At 43.5% G+C, this 27,378-nt stretch overlaps 1 protein-coding gene across 1 annotated transcript; it reads left to right on the top strand.

The window, feature by feature from the left end:
• Positions 1–2,834: 2,834 nt before the first annotated feature.
• On the top strand, positions 2,835–12,957 carry LOC126025491 (all-trans-retinol dehydrogenase [NAD(+)] ADH7). Its single transcript, XM_049785294.1, has 9 exons — positions 2,835–3,000; positions 4,311–4,412; positions 5,739–5,877; positions 6,490–6,577; positions 6,685–6,901; positions 8,704–8,964; positions 9,524–9,659; positions 11,168–11,306; positions 12,797–12,957. Exons 1-9 carry the CDS (start codon positions 2,983–2,985, stop codon positions 12,819–12,821), a joined length of 1,125 nt encoding a protein of 374 aa, XP_049641251.1. The 5' UTR covers positions 2,835–2,982; the 3' UTR covers positions 12,822–12,957.
• The last annotated feature ends 14,421 nt before the right edge of the window (positions 12,958–27,378 follow it).

The following is a 27,378-nucleotide window of genomic DNA, read 5'->3' on the forward strand; positions in this document are numbered from 1 at the left end:
TGCCCACAGACCTCGAGCATCTCTGACTCTCATGCGGGCAGCTTCTGGGGACCCTCCTGCTGTCCCCTCTGAGCTAAAACGGGCCTTGCAGTGCACACAGCCACCCCATGAGGAGTCTGCCTCCGGACCTTGTAAGCGTCATTAGTGGGACCAAGCCTTGGCAAGTCTTGGTGATTCTGCATCCAGGAGACCAAAGGAAGACAGGTTACGAGAGAGACTTGGCTGGCAGCTGCCTCAAAATCTGAAGTTTTTTTTTTTTTTTTTAATTTTCCTTATCATTTTTGTTCATTCAAAATTACATTTTATTGTTTAATGTACTTGTTCACGATCGTGGTGCAATTATAAAAGAGAAATTGTTGATAAATGACATATGTAGCAGAATACATCTTAAATATATGAGCACAATTTATTCTACACATTTTTATTTACACTGGATGAATACATATAAATTTACATTAAGAAGGTACCTCAAAAATTTTTGTTTTGGTTTTTGGGTCACATCCGGCAGTGCTCAGGGGTCACTCCTGGCTCTACGTTCAGATATCACTTCTGGCAGGCTTGGGGGACCACATGGGATGCCAGGATTCAAATCAGCATCCTTCTGCATGCATGGCAAACACCTTACCTCCATGCTATCTCTCCAGCCCCACACATTTTTTAGAGATTGCAAAAAATCTATTAATAACAGAAATAAGTACTTTAAAATTTTAATAAAATTTATAGACAAAGTTTATTGAATTTAGAAGAGTGAAGGAAGTTATATTTCAAGATATAAATTGTCTGAATTAAAACTTTGTTCTATGTCTGCATTCTTTGAATCTCCTGTCCTCTCTATTCTGAACATGTGACTTCTCTTTATAACATATTCCATTTCTGGTTTTGCACACTTCCCAATTTTTTTGTGTGTGATTTCTTCATTTCACGTCACAGATTCTCTATCTTCTCCCTCCTCTCATAATTCCTAAATCAAACTAATTTAGTACTCTATAAGAAAAAAGAAACAAAAGAATGGGGGAAAGTGGAGAACTCGATGAAGAGAATCCTATTCAAAGACAGCTGCCAAAAAGGTATATGGCAATAAATACTCTGCATCACTTGTCATCAGGCAAGTTCAAATCAAAACAATGAGATAACATTTCACATCAGAGTGGCTGGTGCATTTCACAAAGAACATAAGCAACCATTCACTGCTTGGGGTCATTTTGACTAGTCCCATCTTTTTGGAATACAATATGGACATTTTCCAAAAAACTATTCATTGAGCTTCTGCAAATCAAGCAATTTCTCTTCTTGGCATCTACCCCAAGGGCTCATAAATTTGTTTTAAAAAGACACTTGCACTCCTATGTTCAGTGAAACTCCATTCTCAATAATCAAATTTCTTTTTTTTTTTTTTTTTGGTTTTTGGGCCACACCCGGCGGTGCTCAGGGGTTACTCCTGAATAATCAAATTTCTTTTTTTAGTTTGTGGGCCACACAAAATCTGAAGTTTTATAATTACCCAACATGCCCCAAGGACTTTTCAAGCTCACTACTTTATAGGCTGATTTCCAACTTCCAGCGACATCTTCTCATCCCATATATTTTCCTGGAAGGGAACTGACCTATAGAGTTTCTCACAAACAGCCCAGCACATATTTCTGTGAGTCTGTTATTGGCTTCCTGGGTGAGACCAGCACTGGAACTAGTCAGTTGGGTATTTTTCTCCCTGTACTGGCATCGCCCTTGCTCATAAGCAAACATTGTTCCTGGCTGAGAGAGACTATGTTTGGTTTCTTTCTTTGAGGTTGAGGCTCAAAATCCTAATCCTATCCACACCCACCTGACTGCACCCAGGACTGGCCATGCAGGGCCCTCAGCAAAGGCGAGGCTCTGGGAGCAGCAGAAGCAAAGGGGGGAGGCTGTGCTCACTGTGGGGTCAGAATGAGCAGGGCTCAGGAAGTACAATCACTGATCCCACTTTGGGATCAGGCAAATGCTGAGTTAAACAAAAGCATAGTGTTTCTAGTTCACCAAGAGCTCTGAAGGCAAAGCCCTTGGCCGTTTCTCAAGAGCAAATTTGGTCATATTCATCATTTGATAAAAATTCTCTACTGGAACAACTTTGTTTGAAGACAGAAGAACCCCAGTGTCAGGGGGTTCCTGTGAGGTGACGGGTTGGTTCTGTGCCAGTCAGGGACTCAGCCACACTCGGCCCTGTGCAGCATGAATGTGGGGGAGTCCAATCTCTCACCTTCATGGGAAGAAATGGCAGCTTGATCTCCCCGGGTGCAAGAGTTAAACCTTGGCCCCAGGCAGAAGAAAGACTGATGTCTGTGAGGTGCTGCACAGGCCCACTTCAGTCCTGGGAAAGCCCAGCATGCATCTGCTTTAAGGTCAGATCACCCTATGCTCACCTGTGTGTTGACATATTCTCCTGGTCTTTCTGTGCTGCTGACTTACATCCTGCCCATACAGTCATGTTCTACACACCCCAGCCTCAACCACCTAGAGCAGATTTGGTTTTATTTCCGAGGCCTTGCTTCCACTGGTGAGCAGTGATGCTTCCCACAAGCCCCATGGTCTGAAGGAGGAGAGGCTTTCGTGAAACCTGCATCTCCAAAGTCAGCTGTGCACCCCAAGAGTTGGCACTGGACAACACATGAAGCCCTTCTTGTGAGTTCTCATAAAGGGACTCGCCTTGTTTATCTTTCTATACTGCAGTGCTGGGTGGGTAGCCAGTGCTGGGCCCTTTTCAGGCAGTTTGACCACCCTGTCTTTGTCTAATCTCTATGCTGGGTTTAATCACAAGAAGTCACTGTATTGTGTTCTCCCAACTTAATCTATTCAGGGTGGAGCTCAAGGACCATTGGTGAGCTGGAGTCTGAGTCACACTGCCCAGGGCTGCCTTGGGAGCACCACTATTTATTTGAAGGCAGATGCTGTTATTTGCAGAAGCAGCCAAACTCTGGAGGAAGAAGTCTGGACTAGAGCAAAGGCAGAATGGCAACTACAGGGAAGGTAACGTTTCTGAGTCTCATTCTGGCAGTAACAAGGTGGTGAAATAAGGTGGCTGCACTGAATACTTGGGGGTATCTCTCCCAGAGTGGATGCCCATGGAGTTAGCACACCGGATTTTCATGATGCAGGGAGACAGGCAAAAGCACAGGGACAGCACTCCCCCCAGCTCTGGACAGGGGGTGAGAGGAAGCTGTTAGAAAAGTTTGTTAATCAGAACTTCGGGAGGGGAGTGCTGGCATTTGCCCTGAAGCAAGGTGTTCAGAGCCCTGGGGGGGGGGGGGCTCCCAGTTGCACTCAGGCAGCTTTGTTTATTTTGTTTTTATGTCAACAACTTTGTCTTTTACCTCCCTTGAGGTTTTGAGGAAAAGAAGATGATGGTATGTGAGGTCTAGGTAGTATCCTAGTGAGGAGAAGCAAAAAGATTTGGATCATGGAAACAATAGTTTCCATGGGATTAAATAGAAATAGAATAAAATTATTCTAGGCAGGACAAGAATTTAGACTCCAGCTAAGCTTGATGAATTGGGAAGCTGCTTTTGCATTACAGCAGCTTGAGTCTCTATGCACAGAAATGCCATTTATTGCCACACACACCCAGCCTGTGGGTATCTGAGTTCCAGGCAACCTTGGGGATGTGGGTGAGCAGCCCCTGCTAGGACACTCTGGAGAAGGGAGAGCTCAGCACCTCTAGCTGCACCTGATCTAGAGGGAGTGGTGTAACAGTGCAGTTTGCTTGATTCCCAGTGATGCTTTAATGCTGCTGGTTCAGTGCAGCTCAGGAAATGAGTAACATGGTGCCTTGACATGGAGGGTTACTGCCCTTTAATAAATGCTTCCTTCTTCACCAAAAAATGTGAAATGTGGGGCCAGAGCCATAGCACGATGAGAAGGGCATTTACCTTGTACGAGCTGACCTGGGTTCAATCCTCGGCATACCATATGGTTCTGGAGTTTACCAGGAGTAATTCTTCAGCTAAGGGCCCTGAATAACTGCTGAGCATCACTGGGTGTGGCAAAAAAAAAAAAAAAGGCAAGCCAGGGAAAAGCCCCAGTGCAGAAGCTTTGTATGACAAAATCCAGGTTCCCTCCCTGGCACTACATGATCCCTTGAGCACCACTAGGAGTAATGTCTGAGCTCAAAGCTGGGAGAAGCCCTAGGGAACTACCAGGCATAGCTCCAAACCAAGCCCAGAAGCACCATCTTGGCACAAGGGGCTCTGATGCAAGCTCTCCTGAGTGTGTTCTACAGAGTTCTGGGTCTGTAAGACCCAAATTGATGCTGGTTTAACTCTCATCCGTGTCCTTCCTAGGTGATCAAATGCAAAGCTGCAGTGCTCTGGGAGCCAAATAAGCCTTTTTCCATCGAAGAAATTGAAGTGGCGCCCCCAAAGGCAAAGGAAGTGCGGATTAAGGTAAGGGGTCCTGGGAGGCCTAGTGCTGGTCTGTAACCACCCCAGTGCATCATTGTTGAGGGACAGTCTTTCCTGCAAGAACACTTGACTCAAATGTGACTCTTACCAGCTCTTATTTACTATCACTTTTTGTCCTAATTGTGAAAATAGTGATCATCCATTAGAAACCCAAGATGCTAATCTGATCTATTGAAACTCATTTGATGGATTATTTTAACATAAAAACAAAATAAATAACACTGCCTTGTTGTATGTGCTAACCTAGAACAGACCACGGTTCAATCCCCCAGAATCCCATATGATCCCCCAAGCCAGGAGCAATTTCTGAGTACATAGACAAGAGTAACCCCTAAGCATCACCAGGTGTGGCCCAACCCCTCCCCCCAAATAAATAAATAAAACTAAAATAAATGAAAAAGTAATAAAAACAGCAACATAGTGCTTCTGGCCTTCAGAATCCTCTGGGAGTGGTGACCACATTACCTATGCATTTGTTTTTGTTTTGGGGGGGGCCACACTCGTTAATGCTCAGGGGTTACTCCTGACTATGCTCTCAGAAATGGCACCTGGCTTAGTGGACCATGGGGATCGAACCGTGGTCCATCCTAGGCTAGCGCTTGCAAGGCAGACACCTTACCTCTGGTGCCACCATGCCTGCCCCTTCCCGAGCATTTGTTCTCACCCTTAGTCCCTCCCTGTGCATCTCTCCTTGACTTCTATTTCCTAAGCACGACCTCACTACTCCCCCTGCCCATGTCCTCTGCCCCTCTCTGCAGACACCTCACTCTATAAACCAACCTACAAACTACAACTTACAACCTACAACCAACTCTTACAAACCAACCTCCAGGACTCAGAGAGAGGCCCAGGCATTCAGAGAGGCTTAGTGTGGCCCGTAGCACAGTAAGGTCCCCTCTCATGGTCTGATGGGGTGTAAGTAGGAGGGGTTCTCTAAAACACTTAAAATAAGAACCTGGGGGCCGGGCGGTGGTGCTGGAGGTAAGGTGCCTGCCTTGCCTGCGCTAGCCTAGGACGGACCTCGGTTCGATCCCCCGGCGTCCCATATGGTCCCCCAAGAAGCCAGGAGCAACTTCTGAGCGCATAGCCAGGAGTAACCCCTGAGCGTCACAGGGTGTGGCCCCCCAAAAAAAAAATAAGAACCTGGGGCTGGAACCCCACCCTAAGCCCCAACAAGAGTGATAATTTAGTGCAGAGCCAGGAGTAACCCCTGAGCACTACTGAGAGAAACTGCAGCCTTCTCACACGCCTTCACCCTTCCACTGGTAGGAGGCCAGTTTTTGTCAATATCCTTATCTTTGACCCTAGATTCTAGCTACAGGGATTTGTCGCACTGATGACCATGTGATCAAAGGATCAATGATGTCTAAGTTCCCAGTGATTGTGGGCCACGAAGCCACGGGGGTCGTGGAGAGCATTGGAGAAGGAGTCACAACGGTAAAACCAGGTATGTGGGGCAGGTCCCCTCTGGGCTGAATGTAGGCATCCTCAGGACAGGCTGGAGTATGAGAGGGCCCAGCTGTTAGGGAGGACAGAGAGGGGGGGGGGGAAAGTGAGAGAGATGGGGGGAGAGGGAGGGAGAAGGAGGGAGAGGGAGGAAGAGGGAAGGAGAAGGAGGGAGAAGGAGGGAGGGAGAGGAAAGAGGGAAGAGAGAGAGGAGAGAGAGGGAGAGAGAGAAGGAAGCGAGAGAGAGAGAGAGGGAGAGAGAAGGAAGCGAGAGAGAGAGAGAGAGAGAGAGAGAGAGAGAGAGAGAGAGAGAGAGAGAGAGAGAGAGAGAGAGAGAAGGAAGCGAGGAAGGAAGCAAAGAAAGTGTGTGGGAGGGAAGCAGAGAGATGTGGGGAAAAGAAAGAGCAGAAGAGAGAGAAAGAGAGAAAGAGAGAGTGCACTCACAGCACGGAGGAGCACTCTCTTTGGTACAATCTCTACCTTTTTCAAGAAAGAAAACTTCAGCACTCCAAGTGGAAATTCATAGAATTAAAGGGCTTCCTTACTATGTTTTGGACTCAGGCAGCTTGTTTATTTGGTTTTTGACATGCTATCATTGTTGTCCTCCCTCTAGGTGACAAAGTCATTCCTCTCTTCCTGCCTCAGTGCAGAGAGTGCAACGCCTGCCGAAACCCGGAAGGCAACCTCTGTGTTCGGGCCGAGTAGGTGTCACCTTGCTCTGTGACAGGAGCCTTGTGCAGGAGAGGACCCCCCCACCCCCCCGCAGCTGTTGTCCCTAAACTGACTTGTCCTCTCATTGCTCACATAGTGTCACTGGCCGTGGAGTGCTGGCTGATGGCACCACCCGGTTCTCTTGCAAGGGCAAGCCCATCTACCACTTCATGAACACCAGCACCTTCACCGAGTTCACCGTGGTGGACGAGTCTTCCGTGGCCAAGATTGATGCTGCGGCACCGCCAGAGAAAGTTTGCCTGATTGGTTGTGGGTTCTCCACTGGCTATGGAGCAGCTGTGAAAACTGGCAAGGTAAGAGGCTCAGGTACCGGTTCTCCCTGGGAGAACCACTGGCCACACCCTGACCCACTAGTGGGGCTGTGTGGTTGCTTTCCTAGCACCAATCTGGGTTCCCAGCTCACAGTGTCTGCAGAGAAATCCTTTCTGCTGCTCTTTTCCACCTGTGAATTTCTCCCTTTATTTGAGGAAACATGATGCTTCATTAACTGTGCTTGGATCTCAACTCCACCGGTCAGTCACACAGCTTCTCACTTCAGAGTGCTTGTTCCAGGAACTACTAGGTGCTACTTTGGGCCAGTTCTCCAGACTGAGGAGTGGCAGGGGGAGTAAAGAAGATCTTTGTAAAAGAGCTTCCCAAAAAACAGTGGCAGAGAGAACCATCTCACCGTCCCAGATCATCAGACATACAAAAATGACCTAGAGCAAGACTGTGTGTTAAAGGGTGGTTTTCTTCTGCAACAGTTTGGATAGTTTCCCTCCTGTTTGTATTTCTCTGAACAGGACATTCAGGAATGGCCTCTGGAGTTGGATGGGCCTGGGGCTAGAACCCTTAAAAGGCCCTGAGGGTCAGAAATGTCCCTTTATGGAAGGTGACAGGGACCTTGGGAGAAGTCTGGTGCTGTGGTATTTAGAATGGCCACACTTCCTGGGCCTGTCTGTGTGGGTCCTAGCGCTTGATGATGAAGACTGCATACACCCAAAGGCAGTTCTACGTGTAGAGGCAGAATCTACAATTCAACCATTCACAAAAAATTTCCACCTCAAATATAAAAAACTGAGTTTTCAGGTTAAATAGTGAAGAAAAAAAAAAGATGAAAGCAAAGCAAAGGTGCCAGCAGTGTTCCTAGTGCCAAGGGCCGACTATCTGGGGCTTGGTGGTGACCCAGCAACACTCAGAAAAAAGTGCAGGTTTTAAATACATGGGTCCCGTGGAGAAATGGGTGGACAGAATAAGGCTCAGGAGAGTGGGTTCACCCACTGCTGTTCTGCCACATCCTACTCAGGTGCAGACATGTAATTTTCCACACAGAGACACACACACATGCAAGGGTGGACAACACAGCAACCAGGACATCTGAAAGCACCCTCTCCTCCCTGTAACCTGTACATGGGAGAGAAAAGATTCTATCCCTGGAGCAGGAGCCATCTCTGGATTTATGCACCATAGCATGTGGAGAGCCAACCCCCCCAAAATTGGTGGATTTCCTTTCCGCCAGGAGCCAGGAACTTCAGCAACAAGGCCAAACCATCTATTTACCAGTGGCCTAGGGGTGTGGCTGTGAGTGAGTGAGTGAGTGAGTCAGACAGAACCCAGAAGCAGCAGGGCTTTGGGAGAAGGCTGGGACTGATCAGGAGTGACCATGGGTAAGGCCAAGTACCTCCAGAGGCCACAACCTCCCAAAAGGGAGGGAGAGGGAGAAGAGTTTTAGAGGTTTGTGCCTTTTCCCTGCTTAGGTTAGATGAAGTTAGGTGGGAACCAGAGGCCACATGAGGGCCCAAGACCAAGGCTCGGGGGCTGAACTGTTTTCTCGAAGGGTCAGGGAGCTCTTTGACCCAGAAATAGTTTTGCCCCTTCTCTCTCCTGAGTCTTGCCTCTCTGGCCTGACATGGGCCCATTCCACACATTGGGGCTGCCTGTAGGTTCCTCCCTGAACACACACAACTCTCTCTCTCCTTCTCCCTCCCGTCTCCTTCTCCCCCCTCCCTTTCTCCCTCCTTCTCTCTCCCCTCCCCTTCCCTTTCTCCTACCTTCTCCCTCTCCCTTTCTCTCACCCTCTACTTCTCCCTCTCCCTCTTCTCTCTACCTGCTCCAGGTCACACCAGGCTCCACCTGTGTTGTCTTCGGCCTGGGAGGGGTTGGCCTCTCAGTCATTATGGGCTGCAAGTCAGCAGGTGCATCCAGGATCATTGGCATCGACCTCAACAAGAGCAAGTTTGACAAGGCACTGGCTGTGGGGGCCACAGAATGCATCAGCCCTAAGGACTACTCCAAGCCCGTCAGCGAGGTGCTGTCAGAAATGACAGGCGACTCCGTGGGCTACACCTTTGAGGTCATCGGGCGCCTGGACACCATGGTAAGGGGTCTCATAATGGCGTCCCTGCAGGCAGACCTCGTCACACAGTGTCATGGGCACCCCTAGGCTGGGCTGCAGGTGCTCAGCTTCCCCAATGCGTGCACATGGTACAGTGCCAGAGTATACATGGTACTGTGGCCATAGCGCCACAATTTGCCCCAGTGGCAACCTGTCACAGTGCTCCTTCCACAGCACTATTCTGCCACAGTGCCATCCTGCCATAACACCATCCGACCACGCCACAAGCCACCGCCCACAGCACCACCCCACCACCCTATCACAATTCCAACCTGCCACACCACCGTACCACAGCCTCACCCACATACACACATGCATACGTATCACCTACACACAGCATCACCTAGACTCATTATCACCAGGACACAGCATCACCTGTACAGTGCCACCCAGACTCACTGAGCACTGGCAGCTCCTGACTAGACTAACAGCTGGAAGTCTGAGGAGCTGGAAGGGTGGATGACATGGTGGAAGGTGGGGGCAAGAGGGACATGCCCAGGATCCCCAGAAGCACCAGGGCTGAGTCTCCCCTTCACCTCAGGTGGATGCGCTAGCCTCCTGCCACATGAACTATGGGACCAGTGTGGTGGTGGGTGCCCCCCCATCAGCCAAGATGCTCACCTATGATCCCATGATGCTCTTCACGGGCCGCACGTGGAAGGGCTGTGTGTTTGGAGGTAAGTACCTGGCTGCTCTGTGCTCTTTTTGGGGTGCTCCTGGCCACATGGCCCTGAGGAGCCACCATGGGCCAGACCTGGGCTCAGCACTAGTTTCTACACTCTGCTGGACTTCACTCAGTGCTGCAGTGAGGGGCCCGAGTGCCACAGGGACATACACTTTCCCAGGTGGAAAGCTCCTGGCATTATGCACCAGAGCATGCAAAGAAACAAAGGACTCAGCTTCTAAAAGCCAGAGCCCACACAAACAAGGCTAAAGAAACTTACTTACAGGGGCTGAAATGATAGCACAGTGGGGAAGGTGATTGACTTGTATGCGGCCAACCCAGCAGGTTCGATTCTGGCATCCTATGTGAGACGATCAGATGTGATTTCTGAGCACAGAGCCAGGAGTAACTATCAGACGTGGCCCTCCCCAAAAAGGAAAAAACCCACTTCCTAGCTAGTGTCTTCATCCAGGAACCAAGGCTGCCTCTTCTCCCATGGGCACCTTCATGCCTCATGGTAATGACACACTCAGGCCCATGTCTTCCACTTCCAGCTCTTCTTGATCTGCAGGCTCATTCCCTGGTCCCTGCCTGGCCCCTGTCATCAGTCAAGCTCAGCACTGGACCCACCTTTGCTCTTTCATCAAGACAAGGCCCCTGTTCCATCTTCAAGAGACCCAACCCCTGATGGTTTTCAGGGCCTGGTCTGTGCCCCATTTCCCCACACAGGTGACATGCTGGAAGAGCATCAGGACAGCTTCTTTACCCACAACTTAGGAAAGGCCTCAACATGCAGGGCCGAGAACCCCAAGGTCGCTGCCCTTACTCCACTCTATTTTCTGTCCATCTGCCTCTCCTGTTCTCCCCTGCCTGCCTGTCCCAGTCCCTCTACCTATTACCCCTTTCACCTATCACTGGCATTTCCTCTCCCTGGTACACTTGCTGTTAGTTTTCAGCCCTTTTTCCCTGGTTGCTCCATGTTTCTGAGCCCCATTGGCCTCTGTGTCCCTCTCTATTCTGTATTCCTCACTTGGAGTGTGTCTGTTGCATGCACTGGTTGGCTGCAGTTTCCTCAGAAAGGCCGGCTGGTTTGGTTCTGGTGCCCAGGGAGTGTCCCCAGACCCAGCAGACTTTACTGTGATATTCGTGAGCAGTGTTCTATGTTCCTCATCACAAGGGAAGTGAGGAGATGCCATTGAAACTGGGTCCCTGTCCTCAAGACCTGCCTTACTCTGCCAGCTTTGGCTTGCCAGGAAAGGACAGAAGCAACTGGGGCAGAGAGAGCACCAGAGAGGCAGGAGGAGGAAATGGGCACAGAAAGTAGTAACAGAAAGACAACTTTCTGCAAATTGATGACATTTTTTGAGGTGCAGGGATGTGGGCGCTCTTGGAGGCATGGAGTGAAGGCTGCTTTATTTCTTGTGATGGGGACATGCAGCTCCCTTCTGTGCTGAAGAAACAGTTTCTCTGAGAAAGGAGTCACACAGAACATCTGCAGTGCCTGTGTGTGCTTTTTTGCAGGTTGGAAAAGCAGAGATGACGTGCCAAAGCTTGTCACTGATTTCCTGGCCAAGAAATTTGACCTGGACCAGTTGATAACCCACGTTTTACCTTTCCAAAAAATTAATGAAGGATTTCAACTGCTCTATTCGGGTGAAAGGTAATGTTTTCTCTCGTCTCCTGCACACAGGACACTGTGTGTCTTTCTCATCAATGGAACTGCTCCTTCCTTCTCATTTTAGTTTTGTTTATTTAATCTAGCAAGATCACTATTCTCAACCCTCCTGCATAGGCCTGAGATTTTGTTTTCCTGCATAGTCAATTCTCCATATTTTAACTTTTTCACAGGAGTAATTTTTACCATGGTCATTATTACTTCTTTATGAGCTGCAAAGTAATAAGTCATTAGTAATACAGTAATCTACAGGGCCCGGAGAGATAGCACAGCGGCGTTTGCCTTGCAAGCAGCCGATCCAGGTCCAAAGGTGGTTAGTTTGAATCCCGGTGTCCCATATGGTCCCCCGTGCCTGCCAGGAGCTATTTCTGAGCAGATAGCCAGAAATAACCTCTGAGCGCAGCCGGGTGTGGCCCCCTCCCCAAAAAATACAGTAATCTACAAATTCTACTTCCCTATTTTAAACTGCTTTTCAAATGTACTTTATTTTGACTCTTGCCAGCCATGTCTTATTACAATTTTTGTTGTTTCTATTATTATTATCATTATAATCCTCATCTTGACCATTTTCCCTTAAAGACAATATGGCAGTAAGGAAAGCACTCTGCCTTTCAGACCTCCCAGGGTAGCACAAGTCAGACTTGGTGCCAGGCTTGCCCCCTGCTCACCACACCCAGCCCACGACTTGCTTTCACTCGAGGACTGAGATCTGGGCATCTGTGTCCTGAGCTTGTGGCCTCTTGGGCTTGGCCGGGCTGGAGGTGAAATACAAGGAATTTATCCCAGAGAGTGTGCCTGTCTACCAGATTGATGAGTAGCTCAGTGATGTGCCAAGTGTTTGGGTTTAATTAGCAAATGCGACAAAGCAATTGCACCTTAATATGAGACTCAGACTCCCCTTCCTTTTTCAGAGTGCCTTTTAAAGTGTACCTGATATCTACCTCCAGGCCTGGCTACACAAAGCTGAGCTAGGAATGTCCTACACCATTTTTAATCCAGAAAAGAATGAAATAAAATGGCAGAGCCTCTCACACCTATACTCAATTCAGTAAAACAAGTAACTTTATAGGTCAGCCTGCAAAATCATTATTTATTCAAAAAAGCATCCACTCTGCTCTCAAGTCTGACCTTCATGCCATTGTCCCCAGAGGTACAGTTCCAGATTTAAGCCTCTCTGTGTGTGGTTCTCATCCACATAGTCAGTTTCTGCTCTCATGTCTCTAGCACTGGGCACTTGAGCACCACTCATCCCCACTAACATAGTCTGACCACAGCTAGAAGTCCCCTTTCCTCAGGTGAGCCAGCAGGACAGAGAACAGTCCCAGCACAGCCAAGATGCTGATCAGACACTCAGACACACACGCCAAGGCAACACCCCAAGGGATTTCCAGGGATGGAAATGACCTGACTTTCTAAAGCTCATAGGGAGGAAATGGCTCAGACTAGATGCTGAAAATTGTCCCTTTCCATTCCAGCATCCGAACAGTCCTGATGTTCTAGATTCTGTGGGAAGATCCAGCACTGGTTGGAGGTGATCGAAGGTTTCCACCTACTGCCCCTCCAGGCCCAGAAGCACTCATAGAAGAAAATTTGGTGAAGAGAAATCACCTTTGTGAAATTTATATTTAGAATCTTGTAAAAAATAATAATTAGTAAGGGGTAGAAAAATCTTTAAATTACAAGTTGCATGTTCTAGGACTGTAATTCTACATCTGGTAGGAAAATATACTCAAATTTTTAAGTTTGAGTGGAGAAGTTTTTGGAAAGAGTTTAGATTATAATTGGTATAGTCTAGAGCAAACATTGAACATAAAGAGACTATATTTCCTTTTAGTGATGTATCTACTTAGAATAAATCTAATTTCTCAAGTAATTGTCACTATGTGGATTTTTGTTTTTGGGTCACACCCGGCAGCACTCAGGGGTTACTCCTGGCACTAAGCTCAGAAATCGCCCCTGGCGGGCTCGGGGGACCATATGGGATGCCAGGATTTGAACCATGGTGCTTCTGCATGCAAGGCAAATGCCCTACCACCATGCTATCTTTCCGGCCCCTACTATGTGGATTTTTAACACATGACTATTCCTCTCTTGATTCAGATGTAAAAGTTTGCTTGTGGGCTACTCCCAGTGTGGCTCAGAGATACCCGGGTCCTTTGCCTGAGGTCAATGTAGATATGTTGATGGGGGCATAAAAATCAGACATGGAATGCCCCTCATGCAAAGCCATGACCATGAGCCCTTTGCACTGTGCTCTCTCTCTCGCTCTGGCCCCAAGAAAATGCAAACATTTTCTTGAAAAACTCTTTCTATAAATTAATTGGGATAAGGTTCAGACCCAGCTCATTGTATGGTACAGACCTAATTAGAGAAAATCTAGGAAGATTTAAGGAAAGGGGACATTTAAATGGTTAACTTGAAGAATCATTGTTGCATAACCAGAAAAACCTATTAGAAGTGTACATAGGACTATATGCCAACACTGGAAAAGCGCCTTTTTGGGTAATACTCCTTAAGTGCAAATGTACAGTTAGAATGACTGGTAATATAATTGCTAACATTCTGTTCAATAAAGTAGTAATGATAACATTTATCAAAAAACCAATAACAATTTGATTTGGTAAAACTTCACTGTCATATCTATGTCTCTATGTCTATTTCTAATAAACTTTTTATAAAAATGAAGTTTACAGGGTGGACCAGTTTGTTGATCTCGATTTTAAGAAAAACAGTTGAAGTTCTTGCACAATATAGGGCTTTCTTTTGTGAATTAACTTCAACATCAGCTTATTTTATCTGTGACAATTCTCAAAACACTTATAACTCATCACAATTTATTACACACACAGTGTCTCTGCCTTAGACTCTTAGACATGTCTCCCCTCCATTATCACTATCTGTAATTAGGAGTCTAGGGCCTAATTAATGAGGAACCACTGCTGCTCCATAAGCATTTTTTGGCCAGAATGATATGTAAAATAAATTACTGCTTATGTCTCTTTTCCCATATATCCAGGAGCTTATATACATAAGGTTACCTAAATCTTTGCTTCTTAAGCTGAATGTGGAGGTAACAAAAGATTTACAACAGTAAAAGGTTTCTGAACTTAGAGGTTTGGAACTCCCCGCCCTGTGTAGCCTGACCCCAAACCGTGCATGCACCTTGCTCCAACCCCCACCCAGAGCTGCCTGCACCTTGGGACAGGTTTGGAACTCCCCACCCTGCTTTGTCTAACCCCAAACCGTGGGCACACCTCGCTCCAACCCCCACCCCGGGCTGCCTACATCTTTGGACAGGTTTGGAACTCCCCACACCACATCACTGGACACCACACTGCCCGAAGCAAGCATTAGCGCGAAGATACTCTAACTTAGACCATATAGGTCTAGTCATCTCATACCTAATAGCCAATTCCCTCAGATAACCTACAGCCCATAAAACAGGATAGCAAAAACACTGAAGCAACTTGTAATATCCCTATCATACTTAGACAAGGCCCCTGGCCAAGGAAAAATAAACTCTAAATCGAATATCGAATACCTTCAAGCACCTCAGTACAGCAGACCACTTTATTAAACAACCAGAAAACTCAACATTCAAAACCACCAGATGTGAAGAAATATGGGTAAACTAAGGAAGATACTAGCAGCTAGGGAAATGGAGAGAAATCTTATCAAGTTTCCAAATCCACCAAAACACACGAGTCCAATAGTTGAGAACCTAACAGCATCAATGAATGCCCTACCAATGGAAATCAAGGAATCACTAGCCTGTGAGATTAAGAAATCTGAAATCTATAGATGAACAATTCAGCCAACTCAAAGAAGAACTTTTACAAAATATGAAAGAATCTATACAACTGGAATACAGGGAAATAAAAAACATGTTAGCAAGCCATAATAGCAGAATTACACAGTTAGAAGAACGCAGAAAGGAACTTGAGGAAAAACTACAAAACAACAATGACAAAGAGTTCAATAAGAAAGCAAGAGACAAAACATAGGAAGAAAAAGTTAGATTCCTAATGAACAAAGATAAAAGAAATAACCTACAAATTGTAGGAATACCAGGAGGGGAGGAAAAAGGGAAAGGAGAAGAACAAGTAGTGAGAGTATTAATAGCACCCTCTGAAAAGAGACACCTATGCAAATCCAGGAGGTGAAAAGAGTCCCTAATAAAATAGACCCTAACAGACCAACACCAAGACGTATAGTAATCCAATTGGCAAAAAAAAAAAAAAAAAAAAAAAAAAAAAACAAAAACAAAGAGAAAGATGAATTCTGTATAAGGGAGAGAAAAACCCTCAAATACAAAGAAAGGAATATAAGAATCAAACCATACCTCCCTTTTGAAACAATCCAAGCAAGAAGACAGTGGAGTGACATATTTAAACTACTGAATGAAAGAAACTTCCAACCTAGAGTACACTATCTGGCAAAACTCTCATTCATATGGGAAGGAGAACTAAAAACACTCTTAGACAAAAAAGAGCTCACACTATTTGTGCTAACCAAACCACTTCTAAATGAACTACTCAAAGATGTACTACACAATCCAAACCCCCCCCCCCCCATTGTAACAACAACCACTCTACTCAATACAATAGCACAACAACCCTCTCTAGTGGTAATCTCCTTAAATATCAACGGGCTAAATCCCCTCATTAAAAGACACAGAGTAGAGGGGTGGATCAGAAAACATAAGGCAGATATATGCTGCCTCCAAGAAACACACCTAAAAGAACAGAATAAACACAGGATTAGAATTAAAGGATGGAAATCAATTATACAAGCCAATGGAAAACAAAAAAAAAATCCAGGACAGCCATTCTTATATCATTCCAAATTACATTCAACTTCAAGAAAGTGCTCGGAGACCAAGAGGGTCACTACTTACTAATCAGGGGAACATTAGACCAAGAAGTACTAACTCTGATCAATATCTATGCACCATCTGTAGAGCCAGAAAAATATGTAAGAAATTTGTTCACAAATCTAGAGAAATCTATAGAAGGAAATGTGATAATAGTAGGAGATTTTAATACACCACTATCACCACTAGATAGATCCACCAGGCAGAAAACCAGCAAAGACATAAGAGCCCTAAATGAGAAATTAGACAAAATAAGACTAATGGATCTATACCGGGCTTTCCACACCCAAGAGAGCAGAATATACATTCTTCTCAAGTGAACATGGAACCTTATCTAGAATAGACCATGTCTTAGGATAGATACAAATCTAACTTGCACAAAGTCACAAACATAAGGATTATTAGAAGCTCCCCATCAGATCATTATGCAACAAAGATCAAGATCAATTGTAAAAAGAAATTGTGGAGAAAATCCAACACCTAAAGATTAACAGGCTACTTAACAACAGCTGGATCAAAGAGGAAATCAAGGAAGAAATAAAAAGATTCCTTCAGATGAATGTAATGAAGAGACAACTTGTCAAAATCTGTGGGACATAGCAAAAGCAGTAATTAGGGGGAAACTCATAGCAATACAGGTCTATGTCAGGTGAGAGAAAAATGACAAAATCAACAGTTTACAAGGACATCTTAAGGAGCTGGGAAAACACAAACACAGACAGAAAGAAATAATAAAAACTAGGGCAGAAAAAAACAACATAGAAACAAAGAAAACAATACAAAAAAAAAATCTATGAGACCAAGAGTTGGTTCTTCGAAAGAATAAACAAGATAGACAAACCGCTGGCAAGACTCACCAAAAAAAAAAGGGGGGGGGACCCAAATAAATAGGATCACAAATGAAAAAGGAGCCATTACAACAGAACCACAAGAAAACCAAGACATCATGAGGGCATACTGTGAACAACTGTACTCAGTTAGGTTAGAGAGCCCTGAAGAAACCTACAGATTTCTGGAAAAATATCATTTTCCAAGACTGGATTAGGAGGATGTAGAAAGCCTAAATAGTCCAATCACATCTGAGGAAATTGAAAAAGTAATTAAGAAACTCCCCAAGAACAAAAGTCCAGGTCCACATGGTTTTACAGGTGAATTCTATGAAACATTCTGAGAAGAATTACAAAAACTGATCTTCAGGCTCTTCCAAAACATTGAAAAGACAGGAACCCTTTCCAACTCCTTTTATGAGGCTAATATCACACTCATTGTCAAAGACAGCAAAGACACCTCCAAGAAAGAAAACTACATACCAATCTCCCTAATGAACATAGATGCAAAAATCCTTAACAAAATCTTAGCAAATCTAATCCAACAATACATCAAAAAGATTATACACTATGACCAAGTGGGTTTCATACTAGGGATGCAAGGATGGTTCAACATACACAAATCAATCAACATCATACATCACATCAACAAGAAGAAAGACAAAAACCACGTGATCATATCAATCGACACAAACAAAGCATTCGACAAAATTTAACACCCATTCATGCTAAAAACACTCAGCAAAATGGGATTAGAAGAAACTTTCCTCAAGATAGTTATAGCTATCTATAAAAAGCCCACAGCCAACATTATCATTAATGGCAAAAAACAAACAAACAAAATAAAACAAAACAAAAAAAAAACTAAAAACATTTCCACTAAGGTCAGGAACTATACAAGGCTGCCCACTTTTCCACTCTTATTCAACATAGTTTTAGAAATACTAGCAATAGCTATCAGACAAGAGAAGGGACTCCATGGAATCCAGATAGGGAAAGATGAAGTGAAACTATCTCTTTTTTGCAGATGATATGATGATATACATATAAAACCCAAAAGAGTACACAGTAAAACTCCTAGAAACAATATGCCAATACAGCAAAGTAACTGGCTACAAAATTAATACACAAAAGACAATAGCATTCCTCTATAAAATAACGATGAAGGGGAGAGAGACATTAAGGCGTCAATCCCATTTAAAATAGTAAATAAAAATATCAAGTACTGGGACGGAGAGATAGCATGGAGGTAAGGTGTTTACCTTTCATGCAGAAGGCCATTGGTTCAAATCCTGGCATCCCATATAGTCCCCCATGCCTGCCAGGGGCAATTTCTGAGCACAAAGCCAGGAAAAACCCCTGAGCACTGCCGGGTGTGACCCAAAAACCACAAAAAAAAAAATCAAGTACCTGGGAATCAACCTAACAAGAGAAGTGAAAGACCTATACTATGAAAACTTCAAAACACTTCAGAAAGAAATTGAAGAGTATCTAAGGAAATGTAAGAACATCCCCTGCTCATGGGTAGGGAGAATCAACATAATCAAAATGACTATCTTACCTAAATTACTATATACCATATTTTCCGGCATATAAGACGACTTTTGAAACAAAAAAAAGTCAAGCGAAAATCGGGGGTCATCTTATACACCGAGTATATCCCGAAAAATGAGGGTCAGGCATCCAACAACAACCTACGAATAGAATGCTAATATCTGTCTTCATGTTGGAATGAGTTTGTAGACAGTGGACTTCACACTGATTGCCAAACCCAAAATGTAAACAAGCCATGTCTAAAATATATATATAGCCCCTCTTATATATTATTCCTCCTCTCCCCTTCAGAAATCCTTCTATCCTCTCACCCTCCAATCCTGATCCAATATCTCCTATTCTGTTTATCCCCAAAAGTAAGTTAGCCTCATGAACAGCATTTTTCTTTAATGCCTCTTTTACATGTATTTTTATTTATTTCTTCTATTATCTATCTATCTATCTATCTATCTATCTATCTATCTATCTATCTATCTATCTATCTATCATCTATCTATCTATCTATCATCTATCTATCTATCTATCTATCTATCTATCTATCTATCTATCTATCTATCTATCTATCTATCTATTTTTCTCTTTTTCTCTCCAACCTCACCTGTTTCTCTTTGGTACAAAAAACCTACAGGAAAAGTCTTGCCTGGGATAAAAGCCAAGGTCAAAACCAGGGCACAGAGATTGTGCAGACTATCATTCTTACCTCCAAATCCACCAGCAATATAATATGTCACCATATCTTTTTGCATAGGCACTCTAAATAAAGGGAAATATTATGCACAGAAACAAGCTCTTATCTATTAGGGATAAAAACTTCTTTTTATAATGTAGGATCACCTCCACCCTGAGCATGTGTCATGTGGACCCAACTTAGACTCCATGTGTTTGGACAGAGACCGTCCAATCCAGAACCCCAGATCCCAGAAGTAGAACCGACACAGGTTCCAGCAACAGCACCAGGAATAAAATTCCTCCTGGGGAAACTCTGAATGCCATCCTGGCACCAATTTGTACCATTTTTAACATGACATCCTGACATGAGGAAACAGCAACAACTTGAGCTAAGAGAGGGCTGCCCTATCTCACCACCTAATGGTATGATACAATTGAAAGACATGTCATCCTTTGCCCTAAGCAAAAACCAAAATTACTATTTACAGCGACTGACTTTGACAAATATGGTCTGGACATAACCTATAGAGGAACCAATGAGGAAGTTCCTAGCCCAGGCCTCGGTATAGAATTGGTACAAAAACAAAGATCCCTAATTCCAGAGATCTGACTTTGACAACTGTGACTGAGCAGAAATTCTGGAACCATGCTGAAAGACTATACCTTAGGTTCTGTCCTAGAATCTGAACAAAAACCAAGACCACTAATTACAGAAGACTAATCACAACAGTAATGGAATAGAATTCCTAGAACTGTAAAAAAAAACTTTCTCCTAGCCTTCACCCTATGACCTACGCAAATAACAAGAGCTCCAGCTACAGAGGCAGGATGTCATCACCCACATCTGACTGAAAAGTTTCCCGGCATGATAAAAAGGCCTTGGGGTGTTGTAAATGAGTGAGTATGGAGCCTGTAGTTGTTCCCATGGCAGTATGCTTCAAGGGCGGAGAAACCTTAGGCCACGGGAATTCCTGTTCTAATTTCCCCAATATATACCTGCCTATGCCAAAAAAAAAAAAAAAAAGGAAGAAGAAGAAGAAGAAACACAACCCTTTTTTAAGAAGTTGTTGGTCGGGGGGGGGGTTGTTTTTGTTTGTTTTTCTGTTTTTGTTTTTGTTTCTGTTTTCTGTTTGTTTTTGCCATAGCTGATGGTTTGGGCTTTAGTTTATTCTTTTTTTTTCCTACTTTTGTTGTTACTCCCTTATTATTTTTTGTTTTAGTTTTTTTTTTTTACCTTTTTCTTCTTTTTCCCTTCCTTCTTCTAAATGGATATCTATAACACCTAGACAGACTCCTCCTAGTTTCTCTCTTTTATGTTTGCCTTCCCCCGCCCCCATCATGGTACCAAGACCAGACAGTCATATACTCACTTGGTGGAAATAAATAATAATCAGACTTGAATACCATATCCAAAGTCAACAACAACAGAATTGACACCCAATCTACAATAAGCTGTACAAGTAGGGAACAGTTCCACTATGGGGGTAAAGGAGGGAGATATGGGATGCATGCTGAGAACAGGGAAGGAGAGAGGGCAACACTGGTGGTGGGATTACCCATCATTCATTGTCACTATGTGCCTAAAATATTACTGTGAAAGATTTGTATTGATTCACTTTTACCACAATAAAAATCTTAAAAAAACATTTCTGAATTTAATTTAATTCAGAAGGAAAAAATTCAATTTAATATCAACTGTGTAGTTAATGAATTTGAGATATTGGTATTTCTGGCAATGTTGTCCAAAATACATTTGTCAGGTAAAAAGAGGTTGCAAGTGAAAAACCCATAAGCCTTGATCTAAAGTTATATATAAGTACAGTCAAAAGAGATAGATCCCAGAAGGAAAAATGCCTTTATATTGACAAATGAGTTTTGAAATGAACCTTATGCCTAAAGCATCCTATAAATTATATTTCACTAGTAGACTACAGCTGTCACAATTTTATATATTCATTATTTATCATGAAGTTTGATGCATCCTTTCTCACCCTGAGCTTTCATGATCTGTGATGCAGAAAATCCTCTTTATTCTTTCAAGAGACCCACTGTGCAGACATACTGGTTCTGAGAAATGAGGACATTGGTGGTAGTTTTCATGTCTTTCTAATTTCTATCAATGAAGTAATAAACTTATGCAAAAATTGAGTTCTAACTCGTTAAATCAAAGATAAATGAGTCAAAATAAGTTTGGGAAGTGTTGAAATACCCGACTTCTTGTTTGAAAAATCATCTCACATTTTAATCAGTTAAATCAAAGTTTCCCCAAGTGGGCCATAATGTACCCCACCCTTAAGGGCTGATAGCAGCTATTGGAGTGGAGACACTTTTTGGTTGATGGAAGAAGACAGGGTGGGGCAGGGAGGTAAGAATGGAAAAATTATTTTCCTGAAAAGGGACAGTAGATCAAATAAGTGTGGGGATCTCTGGCCAGTTGTCTATTCATCAGCCTTTCCCCTGCTTTGACACTTAGAGGCACTTTGACTCTTAGGCACTTAGAGGAGTAGTTCATCAAATGGGAAGTCAAACGGTTGTAGAGTAGATAGTCAATGAATCCCCAAGAAATGGGACAGGAGAAGGGCTCCTGCCTTCCATCTAACCCTGCGGGGTCCTAGAGTCCCCCGGAGGGGCCCGGCCAGCGGGGAAACGGCTTGGAGGCTCTTGGACTTCCGCACTCTTATTTTGCTGAGTTAAAAGAACAACCACACCTGTAAAAAATCTGAGAGAGGTTAGTAAAGAAGACCCCAGGCGAAGTTTCCGATCAGAGGCAAATTTATTGGAATCCAGCATCTCTATATATAGAGGAGGAGAAATGGGCAGGAAAAAGAACATGTCAATCATACCTTTTGGCGGGAAGGTTTTTAGAACAAAGGGCAGTAAAATATTCAGAAGGGATGGAGACCTTATGTCTCCAAAGTGGGATCTGCAGCCGCTTATCTGGGCTAACATCAGTTTGTGAAGGGGGCAGGTTTTTGAAGGTAGCTATTAACTCCAGAAAGAAGCTAAAGGGAGTGGTCTAGATCTGGAACTAGCATTGGGGGTGTTCACTTTTCCTTTGGCTTCAAAGAAAAAATCTCCTTCAGCTGTGAAATACCTTTCCTGTTAGTCCAACAGCTTACAGCAAAATCAGCAGATGGGCAGCCTTAGGTAAAAGGCTGCATAAAAGACAGAAGACAGAAAAATTGATCCTTTGACAGGACACTGTCTCCAACATAACCCTGGGTCCCTCCCCAACACTGCCAGGGACCACTGTTGGCTACAGAGTCAGCAATAGCTTTTAAACACCACCAGGTCTGCCCTCAAAAGTGAAAAAAGAGGGGCAGAGAGGTGGCACTAGAGGTAAGGAGTCTGCCTTGCAAACGCTAGCCTAGGACTGACAGTCATTTGATCCCCTGGTGTTCCATATGGTCTCACCATGCCAACGACGGTTTCTGAGCACATAGCCAAGAATAACCCCTGAGCATCAAACGGGTGTGGCCCAAAAAACCCAAATCAAAACAAAACAAACAAAACTGAAAGAAGAAATGAAAATAAACATAAACCAAGGTGACACTGAGAAAGGAGGAGGAAGGGACGCACTTTAGGCACTCAAAGGATATATAGGGAACCACTCAAAGTATTTTTCAAAGGGCAAGGTGGGTAAGACCATGAGACATGGACAGAGTTCTCCAGGAAGAGAAACAAGTGCTCCAGACAATGGGCATCTCCAGCTAGGAATTGTGGAAAGGCACCATATATTCATGACTGTTTCAGGTTCATGAAGCTTTCTTATCAACCATTTGCACACAGGCTTTTCTTGGTAGAATCCTTGTACATTTGTCAAGAATTTGCCTTAGTTATTATCAATATTCACTTGAAGTTACTTTTACTTTAAATATTACTTTTACTTCATGGTAGAAAGTTGCTGTCTTTCTGCCCACAATGCTGTTTCCCCTCAACTCCACCAGGCTCTAGTCTGCCACCATTCTCTTTTCTTTACTTTCTCACTTCTCTTTTAACCCAAATTTGTGTGCCTCTATACTGATTAGTTAACTGAGATTCCATGAACTCATTTATGGAAATTGCCTTTGTCATGCACATACAGGTGTTCTCCCCTTTGTTCCTCATCCTCGCTAGAGTTGGGTTCTCTTTTATATATATTATCCGAATCAATTAGACTTAAATTCAAAAACTTTTTTTTTTTTTTTTTTTAGTTTTTGGGTCACACCCAGCAGCACTCAGGAGTTACTCCTGGCTCTCTGCTCAAAAATCACTCCTGGCAGGCTCTGGGGCCATATGGGATGCAGGGATTCAAACCACCTCCTTCTGCATGCAAAACAAACATCATACCTCCATGCTATCTCTCCGGCTCCAAGACTTAAATTCTGATTCTTCCTACTTTGTGACAGTTCTGTCTTCAGAGAAGTGATCAATGGTCTCCTCATCCCACAGTCCATGCAAAAGATTCTTTGTTTGTTTGTTTTTGGTTTTGGGTCACACCTTGAGGTGCTCAGAAATTGCTCCTAAATAAAATTCAGAAGTGTTTGATCCACTTCTTTGAAGAATGTCATGGGTATCGAAATCACTTTAAATCTTTACAATGCTTTTGGGAGTATTGCCATTTTAATGATGTTGATCCTGCCAATCCATGAGTAAGGTATGTGCTTCCATTTCTGCGTGTCTTCTCTTATTTCTTGGAGCAGTGTTTTTTAGGTTTTTTTTTTTTTTTTTGTATAGATCCTTCACATCTTTAGTCAGGTTGACTCCAAGATATTTGAGTGTGTGGCACTAATGTGAATGGGGTTGTTTTCTTTCTTTTTTTTCTTTCTTTCTTTCTTCCTTTTTTTTTTTGGTTTTTGAGTCACACCCAGTGGTACTCAGGGGTTACTCCTGGCTGTCTGCTCAAAAATAGCTCCTGGCAGGCACAGGGGACCATATGGGACACCAGGATTTGAACCAACCACCTTTGATCCTGGATTGGCTGCTTGCAAGGCAAACGCCGCTGTGCTATCTCTCTGGGCCTCGGGGTTGTTTTCTTGATGTCCATTTCTTCCCTATAATTATTGGTGTATAAAAAGGCCATTGATTTTTTTTGTGTTAATTTGTAGCCTACCACATATGAATCTATTGTTTCTAGAAGCTTTTTGGTAGAGTATTTAGGGTTTTCTAAGTAGAGTATTATGTCATCTGCAAACAGTGAGAGCTTGACTTCTTCCTTTCCTATCTGGATTCCCTTGATATCTTTTTCTTACCTAATTGCTATAGCAAGTACTTCCAGTACTGTGTTGAATAGGAGTGATGAGAGAGGACAGCCTTGTTGTTGTATTAAATAATTAAGGATGGAGCTGGATGGCAATGGATGGCGATGGATTTCTTTCTGCCATCCCAGGCCACATGGCTCTGCAACCCCATTTAGCCGGCGGGTCCCAGGCCCAGGTGATCGGTGTAATCAAGACTCACTGGCAGGCTTCATGAAGAATCATCTTTATTCAAGCCCTAGCCACCACGTGTGTGTGGCCTATTCATAACCTTTCAAGCACAGCAATATTTTGCTAGCCCTGCATCTTATTTCCTGTTAGCCATCTTCCCTTTGGGCTCCATGCTGGTCAAAGACCAGAACACAGAAACCCAGAAGCCAGAGCGCACAGCAGCGCAGAAAGGGCAAGGAGCCAAAAAGGCAAAAAGCCACAAGGGCCGAATTCCCTTGGTCCAAGCCTTATCTAACATTTCCCAGACCCCTCCCAGGAATGGGAGGGCTTTGCAGGTAAGGTTACACCTACTATCCGGTTCCCAAGACCCCTCCCAGAAATGGGTGGGTCTCAGGGTTTAAAATAGGTACACCCACACCTTGTCTTGTACCAGAATTTAGAGTAAAATGTTTTAGTTTTTCTCCATTGAGGATAATATTTGCCTTTGGCTTGTGGTAGATGGCCTTAACTATATTGAAAAAAGTTTCTTTCATTCCCATCTTGCTGAGAGTTTTGATCAAGAATGGGTGTTGGACCTTATCAAATGCTTTCTCTGCATCTATTTATATAACCATGTGATTTTTATTTTTTTTTGTTGTTGATGTGGTGTATTATGTTGATAGATTTATGCATTCCTGGGATGAAAGCTACTTGATCGTGTGAATGATCTTCTTGATGAGGCATTGGATCCTGTTTGCCAGGATTTTGTTGAGGATCTTTGCATCTGTGTTCATCAGGGATAGTGGTCTGTAATTTTATTTTTAGGCAGCATCTCTATTCCAATTTCATTTGGAACAATAAATACCCCAGAATAGCTAAAGCACTCCTTGGGAAAAGGAATATGGGAGGTCTTACTTTTCCCAATTTTAAGCTGTATTACAAAGCAATAGTTATCAAAATAGCACAGTATTGGAATAAAGACAGATCCTCAGATCAGTAGAATAGGCTTGAATACTCAGAGAATGTTCCCCAGACATACAACTACCTAGTTTTTGATAAAGGAGCAAGAAATTCTAAATGGAGCAATGAAAACCTTTTTAACAAGTGATGTTGTCACAACTGGTTAGCCACTTGCAAAAGAGCGAAATCACCATATATGAAGGTAAAATCCAAATGATTAAATACCTTGATATCAGATCTGAAACCATAAGGTATATAGAACAACATGTAGGTAAAACAGTCCATAACATTGAGACTAAAGGCATCTTTAAGGAGGAAACAGCACTCTCCAAAAAGTGGAAGCAAAGATAAACAGATGGGACTATATTAAGCTGAGAAGCTTCTGCACCTCAAAGGAGATAGTGCCCAGAATACAAGAGCCACCCACTGAATGGGAGAAATTATTCACCCAATACCCATCATATAAAGAACTAATATCCAAAATATACAAGATACTGACAGAACTTTACAAGAAAAAAAATCTAACCCCATCAAAAAATGGGGAGAAGAAATGAACAGACACTTTGTAAAAGAAGAAATGCAAATGGCCAAAGGGCTCATGAAAAAGATGCTCCACATCACTAATCGTCAGGAAGGTGCAAATCAAAACAACTATGAGGTACCATCTCACACCATACATCACAAAGAAGGAAAACAAGCAGTGATGGCGGAGATGTGGATAGAAACTCTTTTTCACTGCTCGAGGGTATGCCATCTAGTCCAACCATTATGGAAAGCAATATGGAGATTCCTCCAAAAACTGAAAATTGAGCTCCCATATGATCCAGCTATACCACTCCTAGAGATATACCTGAGAAACACAAAAATACAATACAAGAATCCCTTTCTCATACCTATATCTGTTGTAGTGCTATTTACAATAGCCAGACTCTGGAAACGACCAAGATGCCCTTCAACATATGAATGGCTAAAGAAACTGTGATACATATACACAATGGAATACTATACAGCTGTCAGGAGAGATGAAATCATGAAATTTTCCTATAGATGGATGTACATTGAATCTTTTATGCTGAGTGAAATAAGTCAGAGGGAGAGAGATAGATGCAGAATAGTCTCACTCATCTATGGGTTTTAGAAAAATGAAAGACATTTTTGCAGTAATTCTCAGAGACAAAAGAGATGAGGGCTGGAAGATGCAACTCACAACATGAAGCTCACTACAAAGAGTGATGAGTGCTGTTAGAGAAATAAATACATTGAGAACTATCCTAACAATGTGAATGAATGAGGGAAGTAGAAAGCCTGTCTTGAGTAATGGAGTGGGTGGCATGGGGAGGAGGGAGATTTGGAACATTGGTGGTGGGAATGTTGCACTGGTGAAGGTGGGTGCTCTTTACATGACTGAAATCATACAACTATAATCATATTTGTAATCACGGTGTTTAAATAGAGATAAAAAAAAAGAAAAAAAGAAATTGCTCCTGGCAGGCACGAAGGACCATATGAGATGCTGGGATTCAAACAAACATCTGTCCTGGATCGACTGTGTGCAAGGAAAAAGCCCTACCGCTGTGCTATCTCTCTGGCCCCCATTCAGAAGATTCTTATAATAATACCAAGCAGAAGACTGTGCTCAGCTGACACTGCAGATATTCAGGACAGGTTTAGACATCAAATTGAGAGAATAGAGGGTCCTTGCTGTGTTCCTTTCTTCCTGCATCCATGCCAGCAGAGATAGTTCACTGGTCTATCCCCTTGAGACTATGTAAATAAATAATTTTAAA

The sequence above is a fragment of the Suncus etruscus genome, chromosome 13, assembly GCF_024139225.1.
Source record: "Suncus etruscus isolate mSunEtr1 chromosome 13, mSunEtr1.pri.cur, whole genome shotgun sequence".
NCBI lineage: Eukaryota > Metazoa > Chordata > Mammalia > Eulipotyphla > Soricidae > Suncus > Suncus etruscus.